Source organism: Cetorhinus maximus, chromosome 14 (assembly GCF_964194155.1).
Source record: "Cetorhinus maximus chromosome 14, sCetMax3.hap1.1, whole genome shotgun sequence".
NCBI lineage: Eukaryota > Metazoa > Chordata > Chondrichthyes > Lamniformes > Cetorhinidae > Cetorhinus > Cetorhinus maximus.
In genome coordinates, this window is record NC_135892.1 from 50,641,430 (window position 1) to 50,664,641 (window position 23,212).

The 23,212-nt window shown below is 40.1% G+C and overlaps 1 protein-coding gene across 3 annotated transcripts in view; it reads right to left on the reverse strand.

Annotated features, from left to right (window-relative positions):
• The window catches only part of papolg (poly(A) polymerase gamma), a 65,431-nt gene that overhangs the window by 30,811 nt on the left and 11,408 nt on the right, over positions 1 to 23,212 (reverse strand). For all 3 annotated transcript variants that reach the window (XM_078556910.1, XM_078556909.1, XM_078556911.1), the window contains exons 3-15: positions 19,893 to 20,063; positions 19,735 to 19,801; positions 18,767 to 18,848; positions 18,542 to 18,651; positions 9,933 to 9,986; positions 8,707 to 8,818; positions 8,184 to 8,273; positions 7,955 to 8,093; positions 6,406 to 6,478; positions 6,206 to 6,326; positions 5,347 to 5,431; positions 3,266 to 3,319; positions 2,688 to 2,807 (exon numbers count right to left, since the gene is read on the reverse strand). In XM_078556910.1, the coding sequence (XP_078413036.1) occupies positions 2,688 to 2,807; positions 3,266 to 3,319; positions 5,347 to 5,431; positions 6,206 to 6,326; positions 6,406 to 6,478; positions 7,955 to 8,093; positions 8,184 to 8,273; positions 8,707 to 8,818; positions 9,933 to 9,986; positions 18,542 to 18,651; positions 18,767 to 18,848; positions 19,735 to 19,801; positions 19,893 to 20,063 (1,278 nt within the window). The remainder of the gene's footprint in view (positions 1 to 2,687; positions 2,808 to 3,265; positions 3,320 to 5,346; positions 5,432 to 6,205; positions 6,327 to 6,405; positions 6,479 to 7,954; positions 8,094 to 8,183; positions 8,274 to 8,706; positions 8,819 to 9,932; positions 9,987 to 18,541; positions 18,652 to 18,766; positions 18,849 to 19,734; positions 19,802 to 19,892; positions 20,064 to 23,212) is intronic.

A 23,212-nucleotide genomic window follows, 5' to 3' on the forward strand; every position in this document is an offset into this window, starting at 1 on the left:
GTCAGGAGTGTGATGGAATACTCTCCATTTGCCTGGATGAGTGCAGCTCCAACAGCACTCAAGAAGCTTGACATCATCCAGGGAAAGGAGCCAGCTTGACTGCCACTCCATATACCACCTTAAACATTCACTCCCTCCACCACTGATGCACAATGGCAGCAGTGTGCACCATCTCCAACATGCACAACAGCAACTCCCTTGCCATCATCTTCCAAACCCTCCACCACTTAGAAGGACAAGTCAGCAGATGCATGAGAACACCACCACCTGCAAAGTCCCCTCCAAGCCACACACATCTGACTTGGAACTATATCACTGTTCCGTCACTGTCGCTGGGTCAAAATCCTGGAACTCCCTTCCTAAGGAGCACTTTACATGTGCCTACACCATATGCAGCTTACTGCCACCTTCTCAAGGGTAATTAGGAATGGGCAATAAATGTTGGCCTAGCCAACTATACCCACAAGCTGTGTAAGAATTAAAAAAAATTGTGGCACTAAATGAAGCCTTTAAAATCAAGGCCCAAATCTTTTGGTCTCTGGAGATATGACTGAAGTTGCCTGTTAGGATTCTGTGGAAGTCCTGACGTGTGGACCTACGTGGGAATTTCCGGGGAAGTTTAAAACTTCTGATGGGCAATTCCCTGCTGCCCGGAATTCTGCACGAATGTCTCCAACTCTGAGCTAGAGCTGGAGGCTTGGGACAGATGTGTGTGACTTACCTTGATAATTACCCAGGAAATGTTAAGACAGTTTAAAACCTGGTCTAACACCTAGGCAACTTCACAAATCGACACCCCCAATCATTCACCCGCCCCCACACCCCACATCCCCCAGACCCGACCATCCCCACCCCAAACTCCTGCCCTAACTACCGTCCCCATCCACACTCGAAACTTATCGGAATACCACTGTGAGTGCTAGCTAGTGCAGCTAGTCTTCTCTTCCCCTGACTCCACTCCATTTTGATGGGAGTTCTCTGGCTGACGCTGAGCATTCCTTTGAAGTCCGGGATCAGCAGATCCCAGGCAAATGCGCAGCAGCGTCAGGTCGCACGAATCTTCACACAATGGAAGTGTGCACAGCATTGCCGCTGCTCAGAGGTTTCAGGTTCAAGTCTTAAAGGCAAAATAATTATTGCATTTCAGATAACACTTGTCTAAAATTTTCACTCTATTCAGCTTCTAGATAATGTTTGAGCTTCATTCTGAAGGATAGATGCCTTGTTTCTGTTGATCTTTACCCAAAGCCCTAGCACATCACTCCAGTACCAATTTAGAAAAGAATGATGGATTGGCAACAACTTCAAATGTCATTGGAATTTAGAAATTGAAGCAATTTAGACAATTAAGAAATTGTCATTTTGCCCATAGTCAATAGGAATCAATAGGACTAAATTTGAGACTCATCAACTTGCTGATCATGGCAGCAAATGTAATTGATGTGGCTTACCCAACACATTCACCTGGATTGTTATGCATCCACAATACTGTTTCTGCCCCATAAGCATTGAACCTTAGGGTTTCCACTAGAGCACCTTGTTTAGAGACTCTTCCTAGGATATCATTCCCACTTTGGTCTACACTAGTTGAGATTACTCAATTTTGACCTCAGTTCCCGAGAATCCGTGGCATCAGATCCTTATAACTCCTTGTCATCAACTTCAGTATGACTAACTTGCATTAGCAATTTTAGTTCTAAAATAAGAGGTACAGAAATTCAATCTGAATAATAAGCACGTGACACTAGTGCACTTTTAAGGTTTGGAGCGTGATGGATATCAGCCAGTGGGGATAATGTAAAGATATAACATTTGTTTTTGTGTATCACGGCATGAATGTGATAACTTAAATTAACTACAGGCTCAATTGCTTTATTGCAAGTTATAACTAATGTCTCTGCTGCCTTCCAGAATAGGATTTCTAAGCTACAAATTGAGTCAACCAGTTGTAGAGAAGGTCTGCAAACTAGCCACATGTTGGAGTAGCGGATAAATCAGAAATTTGTTGAAGAATCCCAACTGCTAACCCCTTCGCCATTCCTATCCATAAGTGCAAGTGGTTGAAGATTTATGGCTTTAGTTATTGCTGTCTAGTACTTCTGCCTGCAACTGCTGCCAGGAAAGATAGTAATGCCATTTTAAAAAGAAAATGTACTATTTAAAAAAAACCAAATATACAAAGGAATTTGGATGATCATCAGACCAAAGCAAATGACACAAACATGAAACATTGAGAAAATTAAGAATCAAATGAGACTTATAACAGGTGATTTTTTAAATTACACTTCAAGTGCTGTGGGGCATTTTTTTCTACATTAAAAAAAGTGCTAACAGAGGCATTTTCAAATATATTTTAAGGGTATGTGTAGCTTCAGGAATTAGCTATGTGGAAAATGCAATAACTACTTTTAGCAGGTAGTACATGCAAAAGCTAAAATCTGCAAATTGGCCAGTATTGGACGTATTATGATTAAATGCTAATTTCCAAGATAAATTCATATCTGCGATGTATTGTGGTATTATCAGGTTTAAAACAAATATCATACATCATATTCAGTATATTCCCCAAAGGAAGTACACAAAAGCCATAGACAAGTTTAATTAGCTAGTGTATTTCAAGCAGTCATACATGGGCTCCACCCAATTTATAACATGAGGCATTTAAGTCAATGTAAAGCTTAACTTACAGATTATGATGTTCCTTTAAGCCAGGAAAAGACTGTGGGTTTACATGGGCAAGAGTAATGTAGTCATTTCGCTCAAGGTTGCCAACAAGTACACGGATTTTTGATTCAACAAGACCAACCCTAAAAAAAGGGAAAATATTTTTAGTTTAGGAGTCATCTAAAGAACCACAATTTTGAAGTAGGACATGCAGTGCAGAAATAGGACATTCAGCCCAATTAATCCAATACCAGTGTTAAATTGCATCCAAGCTTCCTCCCATCCTTCCCATCTAACTGCCAGTATATTCCCTTCTTCCCCATAAATACATGTATAATATTTACCTCATCACTCTCTCAGTAAAGACCTTTCTGAATTACCCATTTTGGGTAAACATCTTTTAATGGCCCCTAGTTTTTCCTCCTCCCAAAAAAGTTGAAACACTGTCTTTTATCAAAACATTACATAAAGATTTTTTAATTAAGTCACCACAGCCTTCTCTTTTCAAGACCACCCAGCCAGATTAACTTGTTCCAATAGGAATGACCTTGCAGTTCTGGCATTATCATTGTAAGTCTTTTTTTTAAACTGGAGTATTCACCATTCTAAGTGATGATCTTCAGTGGATGCACTTGCTGTTAATACAATGTAGTGCCTGTAAACAAATAAAAATAGTTTTAATAACTTCAAGTAAGTTGAGAATCTCACAAAAAAAAATTTCAGAATAAAACTGTAAAATGACCTCATTATGAATTATTCATAGCAAAAAAGACTTCAAAAAGATGTTATGCAGCAGTGGAGTGGCTTGACCATAAGCAATGTCTTACGATTTTCAAAATTAATCACCAATTCACACCTTAAGCACGCTCCACTACTACAGCACAAAATGGGTAAGCATTAGATTGTTATTGTTAACAAGCAAACATACACATTTCAGTAGCTTAACCTCAAGCAAAAAGATAACTCCCCAAATTAAAATACAAGTCACAAGAAAAAGCACAAGCCTGGTGTGATTTATACAATTCTCTTAGTGAACAGCGTCTTAAGGAGCAGTACTCCAAGACAGAAGCAGCCTCAGTCTGACAGTGTCTCTAATTTTGGCAGCCAACAGGAAAAGCCTATCTCGAGTCTGAACCAGCTTAGTTTTGACCGAATAAATTGAGACGGTGATCTTCTGTTTCTAGACAAAGTCGAATCTTTATTCCTGTTTATGAAAAGAATGGAGGAAGATAATGTTCTGATGGTGGAATCTATATACTGTTACGATCCTTACAGAGTCCAATAATGTGGAAAGAATTCCCAAATGACCAATGAAAGGAACTGTTGGACAAGGTTTCACTTTAAAATTTTTGCTGTAACAGTCAAACCCAAAATCAACAAATTAAGTGTGTGTTAACAGACAAATGCATTTGAATGGAAAAGACGCTTTTTGCAAAAAGTGTAGGTTTGGTCACAATACTCATGATTATTGATGAAGAGACATGTCGAAGATTTATGTTTTGCACTCATCAGGGCACTTGGCAAAAAAAAACAAGCTTATGCTGTATGCGATGAGTGCTGATTGGTTGGCAAGTGGACTCTGAATGGTAGAGGCCATTGAGGATGCACGAGTTGATGATGACTGACAGTTAACTGCCAGCATTGTTTGAAATTTAAACCAGGCAGCTTGACACTGATTCCTCAGGGCTATGCCTTGACCAGAGTCAGCGAATGACTGTCACTTATTTTGTTTAGCTGAAACAGTCTCAATATGTGCACACGTTCTATCTGCAGAGACACTTTTGATTCATGTAAATAAATTTAGCCCAAAGCTTTGTTGTCTCAATACAGTGCTATTTCAGGTAGTACAGGTTATACAGTGGGGGCCATGAAGTAAGGGTGCTGCATTATGACCAGTGCATGGTATAATGCAACAAAAATTGGGTAGGAAAGAAAAGTACACTCCAGATTATATGCACAACAATGGGAATGACCAACGATTGAACCTTGAGAAAATATTTAGCATAAAAATAATCTATCCAATATGGAAAGAAAAATGTGGAATAAAGAAATTAGCTTGTGTAGGGACACAGCAGAGCTCAGGAAATCTTCAACTTCTAAGAATCTGAAGAATTATGCCACATTGTTGGCTCAAATAGAAAACATCTTCCTATTTTTAAGTAGCTGTGAAACAACTATCAGGTTCCCTAGAATGAGGGGGTCACTCACTACGCCTTTTGTTAGGGACCAAAAGAAACACATGAGGATCCCTACCCATACTAGCAGTGGATCCGTTCACAAAATACACCCAATAGTACTGAGCGGGGGATAGCAGGTGCTGGATACAGGCATACACAGTTTCAACAGTCTAACTGTGACGATGACATGACAAAACTAATATTAACAGTACATTGGAATACAACAAAACTGAAGTAATGAAATTGTAAGTAGTTCTCAGTTGATATGACATCACCATGGCAACCAACTTTCAGATATCCCTTACCACAATGGTGCACTATAATTCAAGTTTTTATTAATACATAATCAATAGGTTTAAAATCTAATCAAAGCTTTTCATATATTTTTGTAAATTGGAATAGATCTCTCCAGAAACAGGTTGAAAATGCTCACACATTTGCAATAGGACTATAATATTGTACTAGAAGTTTATAGGCTACATTGTGAAAGAGTACAACTACTTACTTATATTTTTGGAAGAAGCTAGGTGGTTCAAAGAGTTTAGACCAGTCTGTCTTGCCTTGTAGTATTTCATCAGTAATGGCAAGACCTGAACATACAAAACCAAATCAGTATGGATCTGGAATAAAATCACACTTCAACAGTGCAAATAAAACAAAGCACCTTAAAAGCATATTAACTGCAGATTTAACTTGTGGAATTTCATTTAAAACGGACATCCAAAATTATTCAGTGGTGCTAAATTGGACAATTCTGAGCTCAAAATCCTGTGGGAATTAAGATATGTCCTAAGCCTGACTAAGGCACCAAGATATGTATATGTGAAACCACAACTGAACCATTGTTCATTAAAAATCTCTGCTTTTGGATAAGGAATTAACTATCTTGATTTTGGACTAAGTTTTGTTTGAAAAAAAAGGACATTAGAATGTTCATGAAAGAAATTAACAAAATTCTTTACTTTGGTGGTGGTTGAAGTAAAAGGGAGCACAAGAGGCAAGTCATTGAAAATAACAAATTGGTTTAAAAGACAAGCTAATACACTGCTGCAAAAAGAAGGGTTTCAGGGTGAACAGACTGGTAGGTAGTGCTATTTTTAAAGATGCCGTTTTATGTTTTATAGCAATAGTTTTTTGGAGTGATATTTTTTAAAGCATAAGGAGCATTGCTGTGATACTATACAAATAGCATTTCTGCCAAAATTACAAACGATCAAGTCCTTTTTTAGAAGACTAATTTTTTTTAGAATTTTAGAAAGACAGTGTGGACATCAAATAAAGATCTTGTAGCCTATAAAAAAACCAGCAACTAATAAAAACATTTTCTGCCAAACTACAAGGTATATTTAAATAAAACATTTAACCTTGTTTGAATTCTTCTATCATTATTGTTCGCGTTGATGAGGACACGTTGAATGTAGAATTTTGCTGTGGGTAGGCAGGAGTTATTATTGGCATCAAATGGTATCTGTCAGATGGGTTTACCTGTGGAACAAATATCAGATGTGACAATATACAACAAACATCAAATCAAGTTAGTATTCAGTACTGTGCTCAGTCATACCCGTGGATCCCAAACTGGCAGATTCAAGTTGCTATCCTCTGGTTGTTTAAGCAAGACTGGATTTGGCCATTCCCTGAAAACAAAAAAAGCCAAACAATTTTCAGGACAGCTAAATGACTATTTGATAACACCAATGTAAAAGCTAAACAACAACAAAAAAAAACACTAGCTCAGCTTCAATGCTAACCAAACAGTAAAGCTTCTAACAATTTATATACACTGGTGATCGCACTCTGCTGCAGCCAGGTGATACCTCTTTATATTACCTGGCTGGGTTATCAAACCAAAAATTCTCCTGCTTAAGAGAGCACTTTATGTAAACAAGCACATGCAGGGTAACAATACATTCCTGCAGGTACAAATTTTAAACATTAAAAAAGGTTAGACTGCAAGTGGGAGCATCAGCAATCAATTCTGAGTAGGTTTAAAAGTTCTTAGGAGGTCCAAGGAAGCCCTAAAGTGCTTGCTAAGATCAAGTTTGATGTTATGCTACATGTGATGCCAAACCCAAGTGGTGCGAAAATGCCTTCCCCAGAACACCTCTCAATGCAAATCAGAAATCACTTCAGGATATGCAAATTTTTAAAAAGTTGACAACGTTGGTTTGGTTTTATACCAGGTCCTTAGGATTTTAGTTCCACAATAATGCAATATAAATTTTAGACTAAGTGAAGAGCAGTTTATTTGAAATCGTTAAAAGACAATACAAATGTCTGTACTGGAGTGCTGTTTTTCAGTGTTACAAGATAAATGTTCTCTTTTTCAGCTATGAACATCATTGCAGTTACAGTACATTAGCACAGAGAACAAGAAAGCTGAACTCCATGCAAGCTTTTAGTATCAGTATTACTGGTGAACATTACCAAAATTCAATGGTCAACTGTATACATTCAATTATCACTATTTTTGGACAAAAAGCCCTGTGGTTTTAATCAACAGCTTTAACTAATTTATTGCACCACACACTTCTTGGAGTACTGGCTTTGGTATATTCTGAATGAAATCTATTCCACACAGGGAAATTGAACTACTTTAACAATGGAATTGAAACAAAGTGCTGGAAATACTTCTTCAAGGTTCGGAGACAGAGCCAGCTTATATTTCACCCCTCTCCTAATTTTACTCAGTTCTGTTGAAGGGCCATGAGGACTCGAAACGTCAACTTTATTCTTCTCCGCCGATGCTGCCAGACCTGCTGAGTTTTTCCAGGTAATTCTGTTTTTGTGCTGGAAATGCTTAGCAGGTCTGGCAGCATCTGTGGAGAGCTAATGTTTTTAGTTGAATATGACTCTTCTTCAATGTTCTGAAGACGAGTAATTTACAACTGCAAATGTTAACTCTGTTCCTCTCTCCCCAGATCCTGCCAGGCCCCCTGGGTAATTCCAACGCTTTCCATTTTTATTTCAGGTTTCCAACATCCGTAGTATTTTGCTTTACAATGTATACTCGAAAAAGTTTACACAATTCATCCTCTTCAATATATAACTTCCATGGTATATTTTTCCAATTATCAGTAAAGTTTTTGCAAGTTCCAAATAGTTTTACTTACCACTTGGAAAAGACTAGAAAAAACTTGTGGACTAAAGTAGATGCAACTGCATTAGGATACAACTGACAGGTTCTTGCTACTAGCATGGCCCATGAAACACCACCAAGGAATCCAAGCATATTAGAGTATATTCCACGCCCTAGAATAGATTTTTACAATAGCATTCAGTACTTTTTCTTTTAACACCTGCTAAAGATTAGTCAGTAAATGAAGTATCTGTGCTACTTACTTTTTGCCCATAGTTTAATGGCTCTAAGTGTTAATCTGAAATTCTCTTTATTTGGTACTAAGTGAAGAATTTCATCTGTAACTCTGCAACCTATCAGACATGAAATTTTACAAGTGGTGTTAAAGGCAACTCTCATTCAAAACATTGACATCTACAGTCAAGTATTGAACTAGCTTTCCAAAATTTGCACCAAGTCAATGTTGTACTCATGTATAATGTATGAGAACAGTCAATGATCAATGAATTTTGCAACCAGCTACAATATAATGCTACAAAACTTTCATGCTGGATATTTTAACCTCTTATCAGTTACAGGTAATCCCGATGTAAACTCTTGTTTAAGCCTTCTTTATTGTTTAAATTATATTTAATGGCTTATACTAGTTAATATCAGAGGTAGAAAAGTAAAAAAAAAAATTGCAAAATATTAATTAATCTGTATACTAGGAAGCAAAACATGAGGCAAAAGAAAAGTTCGAACATTGAAAAGTAACATTCAAGATCAAGTAAACAGTTTGCATACCATTCAAACTTCGTATACATCGAATGTTAAGGTTTTTCAGATGAGAATCATCTCTGAGGTCCAAATTGTCTGGAATGGTTTGCAAAGCCAGCCTAGCAAATACAAGATCGATCTGAAAGAGAGTTTAAAAGATGTGCATCACCATATTATTGTAAATTAAGCAAATGCCCTCTAATTGTGTCTAGAAGAATTTGCTGAAAATCTGGAGCTAGTTAATCTAACAAATTTTTCTAAAAATACCAGCATGTATAATGAATTTTTTAATAAAATTTGTTCATGGGATCTGGCCATCACTGGCTAGGCCAGCATTTAGTGTCAATCCCTAATTGTACATGAGGTGGTGGTGAGCCACCTTCTTGAACCACTACAGGCCATGTAGCATAGGTACACCCACAATGCTCTTAGGAAGGGAGTTCTAAGATTTCAATCCAGCAGTGAAGGAACGGCGGTATTGGTTCCAAGTCAGGATGGTATGTGACTTCGAAAGGAACTTGCAGATGGCGGTGTTCCCATGCATCTGCTGCCCTTGTCCTTCTAGGGGGTAGAGTTTGTGGGTTTGGAAGCTGCTGTCGAAGGAGCCTTGGTGAGTTGCTGCAGTGCATCTTATAGGTGGCATACACTGCTGCCACTGTGTATCCGTGGAGGGAGTGAATGTTTGTGGATGGGGTGCCAATCAAGTGGGCTGCTTTGTTCTGGACGATGTCAAGCTTCTTAAGTGTTGTTGGCGCTGCACTCATTCAGGCAAGTGGAAAGCATTCCATCATACTCCTGATTTGAGCCTTGTAGATGGTTGACATTAAAATCATTTATGCATTACAAACATACATGCAGCTTGAAACTTGTATTTCTACATAAGCTCTTATTTCAGTGAATTTTATGTATCATCTTAATTTTAAAAACTTAGAATCATAGCTTACTGCTATATCCCCCCCATGGATTTGCCCTTCACTAAAAGAGTTTGTGGCCTTCATTGTTCAATTGGAGACCAGATTAACAGGAGAAAAGATCTCTCCCCATGGGGATAAGAGGCCATAAATGTCAGAGTCATGCCCAAGCATTGAACATCCCAATTTGAAACTCAGATTTGGATCAAGTGGAACAAAAGCTCACACTTCATTACATCTGTGCAAAAGAAGCCCAGTTAATGTAATAATTACTAGAGAAAAAAAATGTATACTGTATTCTTTTACAAATTTGTGCAATTAGGTTACTATGAGCAGTCTTACCTCAATATTATCAAGTTCAAATTTGATAACTGGAACATATGCATCTTCGACAGCCTGCAAAATAAAAAGGGCAAAAAGATAGATGTGGACCATCAATTATGATTAACTTCTTAAAAAGCTAGCAAAAAAAAGTAGGGGTCAATCCTTGGCTAGACCCATTTCAAAACAACTGGGCACCCTTCAGATCTTTATTACGTACAGGTAAGGTTTAGGTGCGCGTCGAAATCCTCGGATTAGGGTGTTTCTTCACTCAAGTGAAAAAATATCCAATGCATTAAAAATATCCAAATGCGTAAGAGGCACAGTATTAGCAATCAATTTCTAATTTGCTGTTTTAAATTCAATGGCACAAAATAAACTGCTTGGAAAATGTTGTTATAGCAAATGGCCATTGTCAAGTAGAAGCTTGCTCTCAACTGATTTATAAAAAAAACCCTTTGGGTTAAAAGGAAGAGGAGAAAAATAAAGCAAAAAGGAAGTTATGAGGTTACAATTTCCATGGTTAACATGTTCAAAAGTAGTACACTAGTGGCTCCATGTTTTTCTACTCATTTGTACCAGTTAGCTTACATAAAATGCCATTCAATTTGCCAAAATGCTGCAAAAGTAAATGAATACAAACATTATTAGGCATTAACTTTTAAAGCTAAACATTCAAAGTAAAACAAAAATACCAACGTCTTCCCCCTAATGGCCTGATGCAAAAAAGCCCATATAAAAATACACACGCCAATGTATTCTTAGTGGACCTTCTACCATATTTCTCATGGTTAGAGGAAGGATAGAATTCTAGGATTTGGCTGCAACAGGATTAGGGAAGTAAATGGAAAGAGACCCAGAGCCACCAGCATCTCAGTAGATGGCCATAGACAGAAAACTAATAACTGGAAGAGGCGCCCCAATAGAAGAATGGAGATAGATAGTGTAAGGAACAGGTTTACAAATTTGCTGTAATGAGAAAGGAGAGAAAGTAGCTACATCAAATAATAACAGGAATAATTGGGAAGAGTGTCCTGTAGTCAACATCGCTGTGAAGCAGTCACTTCAAAAAATGACGTCAGCACAAAAGTGACAGCTGATTGGTGAGTAGTGGGCAAGTGTTTTTCTCCAGTTCAAAATAGATTAAGCTAAGGAAAGGTAAGGGTTCTAGTTTTTATTTAATGTACATAAATAATTTAACTTTTTTAAAAAAAAAATCAGTATTTGACTAAAATGATTTTTTTTCCCCAACTAGAGGCATGGCAGGGCAGCTCAGTCCTGTGTTATGTACCACCTGCAACATGTGGGAAGTCCTAGACGCTCCTTGCGCTCTGACCGACCACGTGGGCAGGAAGTGCCTCCACGAGGCTAAGAGTTTTGTGAATAGCACGTTTTTAGACGTGGTCAACCCGCAGCTTACGGAAGTGCAGACACAGAGGGAATGGGTGACCATCAGTCAAAAGAAATGTTTTAGGCAGGTAGTCAGGAAATTCCCATGGTGCATCTCGCTCGAGAACCATTTTTTTGTGTTGGAAAACGGTGAGAGTGAGATAGTATTAGATGCAAGGAAGAGGCATACAAATTGGCCAGAAAAAACAACAGACCTGAGGATTGGGAGCAGTTTAGAATTCAGCAAAGGAGGACCAAGGGATTGATTAAGAAGGGGAAAATAGAGTACGAGAGTAAGCTTGCGGGGAACATAAAACCTATAGAAACTTTTACAGTCAGTTATGTGAAGAGATAAAGATTGGTGAAGACAAATGTAGGTCCCTTACAGTCAGAAACAGGGGAATTTATAATGGGGAACAAAAATGGCTGCCCAGCTAAATACATACTTTGGTTCTGTCTTCACAAAGGAGGACACAAATAACATACCAGAAATGTTGGGGAACACAGGGTTTAGTGAGAGGGAGGAACTGAAAGAAATCAGTATTAGTAGGGAAATGGTGTTGGGGAAATTAATGGGATTGAAGGCCGATAAATCCCCAGGGCCTGATAATCTACATCCCAGAGTACTTAAGGAAGTAGCCCTAGAAATTGTGGATGCATTGGTGGTCATCTTCTGAGATTCTATAGACTCTGGAACAGTTCCTACAGATTGGAGGGTAGTTAATGTAACCCCATTATTTAAAAAGGGAGTTAGAGAGAAAACAGGGAATTATAGACCAGTCAGCCTGACGTCGGTAGTGGGAAAAATTCTAGAGTCCATTATAAAAGATTTAATAGCTGAGCACTTGGCAGAATCAGACAGAGTCAGCATGGATTTATGAAAGGGAAATCATGCTTGACAAATCTACTGGAATTTTGAGGATTTAACTAGTAGAGTTGATGAGGGGTGCCGGTGGATGTGGTTTATTTGGACTTTCAGGAGGCTTTCGACAAAGTCCTACATATCAGTTTAGCAAGTAAAATTAAAGCGTATGGAATATGGGGTAGTGTACTGAGATGGATAGAAAACTGTTTGGCAGACAGGAAACAAAGAGGAGGAATAAACAGGTCATTTTCCAAATGGCAGGCAGTGACTGGTGGGGTATTGCAGGGATCAGTGCTGGGACCCCAGCCATTCACAGCGTATTAATGATTTAGATGAGGGAACTAAATGTAATATCTCCAAATTTGCAGATGAGACAAAGCTGGGTGGGAGGGTGAGCTGTGAGGAGGATGCAGAGATGCTTCAGTGTGATTTGGACAAGCCGAGTGAGTGGACAAATGCATGGCAGATGCAGTATAATGTGGAGGTTATCCACTTTGGTAGCAAAAACAGAAAGGCAGATTATCTGAATGGCTATAAATTGAGAGAGGGGGATGTGCAACGAGACCTGGGTGTCCTCATACACCAGTCGCTGAAGGTAAGCATGCAGGTGCAGCAGGTGGTAAAGAAGGCAAATGGTATGTTGGCCTTCATAGCCAGAGGATTTGAGTACAGAAACAGGGACGTCTTGCTGCAATTGTACAGGGACTTGGTAAGACCACACCTGGAATATTGTGTGCAGTTTTGGTCTCCTTTTCGGAGGAAGGATGTTCTTGCTATAGAGGGAGCGTAGCAAAGGTTTACCAGACTGATTCCTGGGATGGCGGGACTGACATATTAGGAGAGATTGAGTCAGTTAAGATTATATTCGCTGGAGTTCAGAAGAATGAGGGGGGCAGGGGGATCTCATAGAAACCTATAAAATTCTAACAGGACTAGACAGGGTAGATGCAGGAAGGATGTTCCCGACAGTGGGGGAGTCCAGAACCAGGGGTCACAGTCTGAGGATACGGGATAGACCATTTAGGACTGAGATAAGGAGAAATTTCTTCACCCAGAGAGTGGTGAGCCTGTGGAATTCGCTACCACAGAAAGTAATTGAGGCCAAAACACTGTTTTCAAGAAGGAGTTAGATATACCTCTTGGGGCGAAAGGGATCAAAGGATATGGGGAGAAAATGGGAGCAGGTTATTGAGTTGGATGATCAGCCATGATCATAATGAATGGCGGAGCAGGCTCAAAGGGCCAAATGGTCTGCTCCTTCTCCTGTTTTCTATGTTCCTTTGGGGAGTGCAGCCACGCTCATGGCACTGAGTGGCTCAGCTGCACGGGGGTGGGGGAGGAAAAAGAGGGGAAGACTCGATAGTAAGGGGAACAGACAGGCGTTTCTGCAGCTGTAGACGTGACTCCAGGATGGTATGTTGCCTCCCTGGTGCCAGGGTCAAGGGTGTCACTGAATGGCTGCAGGGCATTCTAAAGGGGGGCACAAACAGACAGAGATCGTGGTACATATTGGTACCAATGGCATAGGTAGAAAGAGGGGTGAGGTCCTGTAAGCAGAATTTAAGGAGCTAGGAAACGGATTAAAAAACAGAACCTCAAAATGTAGTAATCTCTGGATTACCGTCCGGTGCCGCTATTGAGCACAGAAATAAGTTAGTCCAGATGAATGTGTGGCTGGAGACATGGTGCAGGAGCGAGGGCTTTAGATTTCTGGGGATGGTGGGGCCTGTACAAGGCAGTTGGGTTGCACCTGAACCGGAATGGGACCAACATCCTTGTGGGGAGGTTTGCTAGTGCTGTTGGGGAGGGTTTAAACTAACTTGGCAGGGGGATGGGATCCTGAGAGGAGGTTCAGCAGCAGGGGAGATGCACAGCCAAAATTGGAAGGGAGGGCAAGTGAGGCTGGAAGGCATAGAAATTATAGGCCAGTTTAGGCACAAGGGAGTTTGGAAAGGTTAGATGGTATTTATTTTATTGCAAGGACTCTGACAAATAAGGCAGGTGAGTTGAGGGCACAAATTAACACATGGAAGTACGATGTCATTACTGTCACAGAGACATGGTTGAGAGAGGGGCAGGATTGGCAGCTCAATATTCCAGGATATAGGGTCTTTAGGCAAGACAGGGAAGGAGGTAAAAGAGGAGGGGGTATCACAATATTGATCAAGGAATCAATTTCAGCAGTAAGAAGGCATGACATCTTAGAAGGCTCCTCAAATGAAGCCACATGGGTAAAACTGAAAAGCAAAAGCGGAGCAATCACATTGCTGGGAGTGTACTATAGGCCCCCAAACAGAGAGCAATAGAAGAGCAGATATGTAGGAAATTTCCGAGAAGTGTAAAAATAATAGGGTAGTAATAGTGGGGAATTTCAACTTCCCCAACATTAACTGGGTTAGTCATAGTTTGATAGGTTTAGAGGGAGCGGAATTCTTAAAATGCATCCAGGAGAGCTTTTTAAGCTGATAGGTAGAAGGCCATACAAGAGAGGGGGTGGTCTTTGACTTAATTTTAGGGAATGAAGCTGGGCAAGTGATAGAGGTATCAGTGGAGGAGCATTTTGCAGAGAGTGATCATAGCTCCATTAAGATTCAAGGTTGTTATGGAAAAGGACATGGATGGGCCAGAAATCTGAGTTCTAAATTGGGGGAAGGCCAATTTTAATAAGATCAGATATGATTTGGCCAGAGTGGACTGGGAGCAGCTACTTTTAGGTAAATCTGCGTCAAAGCAGTGGGACTCATTCAAGAAGGAAATAGGGAGAGTACAGGGCCAACATATTCCTGTAAAGACAAAAAAGGTGGGACCAACAAATCCAGGGAACCCTGGATGTCGAAGGATATACAGGATTAGATAGAGAAAAAAGGAGACTTATGGCAGATACCGAGGGCTCAAAACAGCGGAAGCCCTAGAGTATAGAATGTGTAGGGGGTAACTTTAAAAGGAAATTAGGAGAGCAAAAAAGGGGCATGAAAAAAACATTGGCAGGTAAAATAAAGGAAAATCCAAAAGTTATTTTACAAGTACATTAAGAGTAAGAGGATAACTAGGGAAAGTGTAGGGCCCATTAAGGACCATAGTGGTAATTTGTATGTGGAGCCAGAAGATGTAGGTAGGGTTCTAAACGATTACTGTGTGTCGGTGTTCACAAGTGAGAGGGACGACGTGGGTATGGAAATCAGGCAGAAGGACTGTGATATAATTAAAGAAATTAGCATAGAAAGGGAGGAGGTTCTAAGTGGTCTGGCAGGCTTAAAAGTAGATAAATCTCCAGGCCCAGATGAAATGTATCCCAGGCTGTTGAGTGTGACAAGGGAAAAGATAGCAGGGACGCTGGCTATAACTTTCAATACCTCTCTGGCCTCAGCAGAGGTGCCAGAGGACTGGAGGACAGTCAATGTGGTACCGTTATGCAAGTACTGAGGAAGGGATAAACCAGGGAGCTACAGGCCAGTCAGTCTAACCTCAGTGGTGGGGAAACTATTGGAAGCAATTGGGAGGGACAGAATTAATCTACATTTGGAGAGGCAGGGATTAATCATGGACAGTCAGCATGGTTTTGTTAAGGGGAGGTCATGTCTGACCAATTTGATTGAATTTTTCGAAGAGGTGACCAGGTGTGTAGATGAGGGAAATGCATTTGGCATTGTAGTCTACTTGGACTTCAGCAAGGCTTTTGATAAGGTGCCACATGGGAGACTGATAACGAAGGTAAGAGCCCATGGGATCCAAGGCAATTTGGCAAATTGGATCCAGAATTGGCTGAGTGGCAGGAAACAGAGGGTGATGGTCGAGGGGTGTTTTTGTGACTGGATGCCTGTGTCCAGTGGGGCTCCACAGGGATTGGTGTTGGGGCCCTTGCTGTTTGTGGCATATATCAATGATTTAGCCTTGAATGTAGGACGGTTGATCAGTAAGTTCGCGGATGACATGAAAATTGGTGGGGTGCTAAATAGTGAGGAGGAAAGCCTTACGTTACAGGAGAATATAGACGGGCTGATCAGTGGCAAATGGAATTTAATCTGTACAAGTGTGAGGTGATGCACTTGGGCAGGACAAACAAGGCACGGGAATACACGATGAATGGTAGGACCTTGGGAAGTACCGAGGATCAGAAGGACCTTGGTGTACATGTCCGCCGGTCCTGTAAGGTAGAGTTGACAGGTAGATAAGGTGGTTAAGAGGGCATATGGGATACTTGCCTTTATTAGCCGAGGCATAGAATATAAGAGCAGGGAGGTTATGCTGGAACTGTACAAAACGCTGGTTAGGTCACAGCTGGAGTATTGGGTGTTCTGGAATCCGCATTACAGGAAGGACATGATTGCACTAGAGAGAGTGCAGAGGAGATTTACCAGGGTGTTGCCTGGGCTGGAGATTTTTAGTTATGAGAAGACATTGCATAGACTGGGGTTATTTTCCTTGGAGCAGAAGAGATTGAGGGGGCACATAATTTTATACACCTCAATCATGAGGGGCATAGATAGGATAGACAGGAAGGAACTTTTCCCCTTGGTGGAAGGATCAATAACTAGGGGACATAGATTTAAGGAAAGGGCAGGAGGTTTAGAGGAGATGTGAGGATGAATTTTTTTCACCCAGAGGGTGGTGGAAATCTGGAACTCACTGCCTGAAAGGGTGGTAGAGGCAGAAACCCTCGTAACATTTTAGTAGTATTTGGATGTGCACTTTCGATGCTGTGGCATACAAGACTATGGGCCTAGTGCTGGAAAATGGGATTAGAATTGTTAGGTACTTGTTTGACTGGCACAGATTCGATGGGCCGAAGGGCCTGTGTGCTGTAGACCTCAATGACAAGTGCACAAGGACCAGAAAATTGATGTAGCCATAACCAAGTTACAAAAAGCAGCCAATTGTCAACAGTAGCTCCACAAAGGAAACAAAAATAAGTCCCTGGCTTAAAAGAAGGAATTTAATTTAATGTAATAGGTTCTTGAGCCAATGCAACTCAGTAATGATAGATAATAGACAAAATGACAGGCCTGGATTTTGCAGTCAGCAACAAATGAACAGCACTTGCTCTCAATTAGACTTGTGTTTGCCAACAGACTTTGTGGGCTTTTTTGTACTGAGACTTGGGGTATTTAGAGAGTCAATCAATTCCACACACTCTACAGGGAATGTGGGACCTGTGTGAACAGAGCAAGCAAAGGTCTCCCCTCAACCAAACAGATTGAAGAATCCTAACAGACACTATGGATGGCGATGTACTCTTTAATGGCAAGTGCTGATAAAACAATAGGACAGGATATGGGAAGCTAAGTTTTGGATAAAGGTTCATACAGGGTGAAATGAGAGCAAACAATCAAGATTTTAAAAGTATGGCTAAGGATAGCAGCAATTGAGCTGGGGATGAAGTGGACAATTTTTCAATTCTTTCATAATGAATCATTCTTGAAGTTCAGCTCCAGATCAAAAAGGGTCCTGAGGTTCTATCCAGCTTGTGTGCGCAACTGGAAACAAGTTGAAGTTAACAGTGAAAGAGGTTGATGAAGGCAGAAAATGATGGCTTTGGTCTTAAGTTATGAATCGGCCACAATTTTGCACTGGACGACCATTAAAATCTGTACAAAGATCAGCGTGTTGTCAAGAGATGGTGGTGGTGCAGAGCTCAGTACTAGCAACATAGATTTAGAAGCTGACTTTGTGCCTGATGGTACAGCAGATGTGAGCGAGGGAAACATGCAAAAGAAGACGAGACCAAAGATACACCCTTATGAGTGTTTTGAAATGACTGTGCAGGGGCAGGAAAAGGAGACATTGCTGCAGCTGTTTGTTAGGTAGGTAGGGGTTCCACCATGCAAGAGAGATCCCATGGAAAATGGAGGTAAGGTAACAGGAAAAGATGGGAAGGTTACCTGTGTCAAACAGCATAGAGGAATAATGCACAGCATGGACACCATTTTTGGGGTTCATACAGGAAATGCTAGAGATAGGCATGGAGGTGGGATGCAATAACGTGTTTGAGAACCTTAATAGAAAAAAAGATTAAGGGATAGGGCAGAAGTTGCAAAAGAGAAATGGGTCTCAGAAGTGGGTGAAGAAAGTGTTTTCAAAGGGAAGGAGTCGGTGCCCAGGAAAGAGACACTAAAAATACACAAGATCATTTACTTCCACTACAAAGCAGTTATCAACTTCTATTCCAACTGTGGAGCATGTAAAACTTTAGCCAACATAGCCGCTCCTAATATACTGAAAATTCAGAACATGAAAATGGAATATTCAAACATATGAATTTAGGAGCAGCAGAAACACAATGTAAAGCACACAAACATGTAACACATCAATCTAATAACCTGTAATAACAGTTTGGGTAACAGCTGTCAGAGTACAATATTTATAGGAAATAAATTACCCTCAGGTCCTTGATTCCTTCTTGTTGCTTTAGTTTTTCAAAGAAGGACTGGAAGAAATCACTCCTTTCTACATGGCGTGGAGCAACACATAGTGCATCAATATCAGCACCTGCAAGTTATTTGGGCACCCCAGAAAGTGCCAACATTTTTCAGGTCAGTAAGTTTGACAATCGCCTTAAATAATTTATACTAATACAGTAATTAGAAAAAAAATTGAAGCATACCTTTTGTATGCACTCCTAGCCTGTATGAGCCAAATGTAAATATCTTTCCACCAACATTTACTATAACTGACGGTGGTAGATTCTGAGAATAAAAATTAAAACCAGTCAACACAAGAGTTGCCACATTCTTAGAGGAAATCAGGCATTTTAATCCCCCATCCCACTTAAAGGAAAACATGCACAATAACCAAATATTCTTTAGTGATATGGTCAAAAATATCTGTATCCTTCATTTCAGCAAAACACAAGTTTTATTTTAAATTTACAAGTTTACAGGCATCTCCAATTCTACTTTCAAATAACCTACAGTGGAAATTTACACAATTCAATTTTGACGAGTACATCTCTTTGGAGCATAAACATTTTTATTAAAATGTATTTATTAACCTAAACAGTCAATTATCCAAATAGTCCCAATAAATAAGCCCTGTGGAATACCAAGCAGTTGCCTAATTGTTCCACATAATAAGTGATTATTATTCATATACTCAGATTTAAATTAAAATTGAGGAAAACAAGCATTAGTTTTCACAACTAATTTAATCAAAATATCTAAAATTTAGTTTGCACTCAATTGTACAAAAAATAAAAACACTTAGTTTTTAAGCAGCTACTTCCGCAAAAGCATTAACCATGAGTAAACTATCAAAGGCAAATTGAGCTTATTACCAGAAACCAGATAGCTATTTAAGTGAAAGCTCCCCCACCGATTGTGATAGCAGTACAACCTACAGTAAATAATTATCAAATTTTATAAAATGGTGGAGCATATAACAGCACAACAAAACAAAAAATATCACAGATGCTGGAAATCTGAAATAAAAATACAACAGCATTATCTACAACACTTGTCAAAGGATTTCCTGGAAAAGAATATTAAAGTACTACAATACGAGTAATATAACCACCCATGTATCCATTGAAATTTTAGTTACAGAATATCTTAGCTTAAGCAAAAGTAGTATTACCTTTGTTTCGCTGATTTCTGCTATCCATTCTTTAACTAAATTGTTCAATTTACCCAAAACAACTAATCTGAAACATTAAAAGAAACCATTAAAATTGGTCAATGAGAAACCAAATGGTAAATTAGTATATATAAAATCTACCATTACAAGATTACCACCTGTGGTTTAATTCCTCTTCCTCTTCAAATACTCCAAATGGTTTCAAGGCTTCAATCAACCTCCGAGTAGAAATATCATCCACATCTTTGGGATAGGCAAGGCTAATTGGAGAAGTGATCCCATAATGCTTCTGAGCCTGCTGAGGCTGAGGCCCCAGCATAACACTGTTGCTGTAACAGGAAGTAAAATGCCATTACATATTGTAAAGTAATACCATCACAGTAAAGTAATACCATCACAGCTCAAACGGAAATTTTGTTGATAACAACAATAGGCTTAAGATTGTAGACAATGAGTAAAGGTAGCAACATTTTACTTGTGTATATTTAGCACTTATCAAAACCCAGTGTAGTTTACTTATTTCATTCATTACTGCTCCTGTCATTGCCAAAGGTTGACAGACTGCGCCTTTGAAGAGAATCCTACCAATAATCACAAATCAGCCATTTACTTCTAGCATAAAAACAAAATTATTACTAGAAAGACTGTAGGTAACTCAAATGTTAAGACACACATAGAAGGCAGTTTATTTCTGCCACAATACTCAAAGGAGCACCTCCTGCACATGCTTAGTTGCTGCCTCTGTCAGTGTCAAAGCATCAGCTACTTGCATTAAAATAAACGAGTTGGCTTGACAGAAACTAACAAAGTTCAAGTTATCTATTCTTAGGTCTGTTCAGTCCTTAACCAACGGCAAGGTCTTGGATCATCTGACTATATCACCATAGTTTCACTGTCACTGGGTCAAAATCCTGGAACTCCCCGCCACCCTGGCAACAGCACTATGTGTGTACATGCGCTACATGGACCACAGCAGTTCAAAAAAGGCAGCTCACCACCACCTTCTCAAGGGCATTTAGGAATGGGCAATAAACGCTGGCCCAGCCAGCAAAGCCCACATCCCATGAAAGAATAAAAACTTCTAGTTTACATATCATTTATTACTGTTTCCTCTGTAAAACATGCTTCTGATGATTCAGTAAATGAAAAAGATATACAATCAGGAAATGAGATTCCCAACATACAGTCAACTATAGAAACATAAGGAGACTAGGAGCAGGAGTAAGCCATTTGGCCCTTCGAGCCTGCTCCGCCATTCATTATGATCATGGCTGATCATCCAACTCAATAGCCTGCTCCCATTTTCTTCCCATATCCTTTGATCCTTTTCGCCCCAAGAGCTACATCTAACTCCTTCTTGAAAACAAACAATGTTTTGGCCTCAACTACTTTGCGGTAACGAATTCCACAGGCTCACCACTCTCTGGGTGAAGAAATTTCTCCTCAACTCAGTCCTAAATGGTCTACCCCGTATCCTCAGACTGTGACCCCTGGTACTGGACTCCCGCACCACCAGGAACATCCTTCCTGCATCTACTCTATCTGGTCCTGTTAGAATTTTATAGGTTTTCTATGAGATCCCCCCCTCATTCTTCTGAGCTCCAGCGAATATAATCCTAACTGACTCAATCTCTCCTAATATGTCAGTCCCGCCATCCCAGGAATCAGTCTGGTAAACCTTCGCTACACTCCCTCTAGCAAGTACATCCTTCCTCAGATACAGAGATCAAAACTGCACATAATATTCCAGGTGTGGTCTCACCAAGGCCCTGTACAATTGCAGCAAGACGTCCCTGTTCCTGTACTCAAATCCTCTGGCTATGAAGGCCAACATACTATTTGCCTTTTTTACCACCTGCTGCACCTGCATGCTTACCTTCAGCGACTGGTGTATGAGGACACCCAGGTCTCGTTGCACATCCCCCTCTCTCAATTTATAGCCATTCAGATAATCTGCCTTTCTGTTTTTGCTACCAAAGTGGATAACCTCCACATTATACTGCATCTGCCATGCATTTGTTCACTCATTCAGCTTGTCCAAATCACATTGAAGCATCTCTGCATCCTCCTCACAGCTCACCCTCCCACCCAGCTTTGTCTCATCTGTAAATCTGGAGATATTACATTTAGTTCCCTCATCTAAATTATTAATATATATTGTGAATAGCTGGGGTCCCAGCACCGATCCCTGCAGTAGCCCACTAGTCACTGCCTGCCATTCGGAAAAAGACCTGTTTATTCCTACTCTTTGTTTCCTGTCTGCCAACCAGTTTTCTATCCATCTCAATACACTACCCCCAATCCCATGCGCTTTAATTTTACTCACTAATCTCATATGTGGGACTTTGTCGAAAGCCTTCTGAAAGTCCAAATAAACCACATCCACTGGCTCCCCCTCATCAACTCTACTAATTACACCCTCGAAAAATTCCAGTAGATTTGTCAAGCATGATTTCCCTTTCATAAATCCATGCTGACTCTGTCCGATTCTGCCACCGTTTTCCAAGTGCTCAGCTACTAAATCTTTTACAAAACAAACATAAAAATACCTGGAAAAACTCAGCAGGTCTGGCAGCATCTGCGGAGAGGAACACAGTTAACGTTTCGAGTCCGTATGACTCTTCAACAGAACTAAGTAAAAATAGAAGAGAGGTGAAATATAAGCTGGTTTAGGGTGGGGGGGGGGGGGGGGTGGGACAAGTAGAGCTGGATAGAGGGCCAGTGATAGGTGGAGATAGCCAAAAGATGTCATAGACAAAAAGGACAAAGAGGTGTTGAAGGTGGTGATATTATCTAAGGAATGTGCTAATTAAGGGTAGAAAGCAGGACAAGCAAGGTACAAATAGTCCTAGTGGGGGTGGGGTGAAGGAATCGAAAAAGGCTAAACGGTAGAGGTAAAACAATGGATGGAAATACATTTAAAAATAATGGAAATAAGTGGGAAAAGAATAATCTATATAAATTTTTGAAAAAAAAGGGGGAGGAATCGGAAAGGGGGTGGGGATGGAGGAGAGAGTTCATGATCTAAAATTGTTGATCTGAAATTGTTTAGCCTTTTTCGATTCCTTCACCCCACCCCGACTAGGGCTATCTGTACCTTGCTTGTCCTGCTTTCTACCCTTAATTAGCACGTTCCTTAGATAATATCACCACCTTCAACACCTCTTTGTCCTTTTGTCTATGACATTTTGTGGCTATCTCCACCTATCACTGGCCCTCTATCCAGCTCTACTTGTCCCACCCCCCTTAAACCAGCTTATATTTCACCTCTCTTCTATTTTTACTTAGTTCTGTTGAAGAGTCATACGGACTCGAAACGTTAACTGTGTTCCTCTCCGCAGATGCTGTGAGACCTGCTGAGTTTTTCCAGGTACTTTTATTTTTGTTCTGGATTTCCAGCATCCGCAGTTTTTTGCTTTTATCTTAGTATTAAATCTTATAATGGACTCTAGTATGTTCCCCACTACCGACGTCAGGC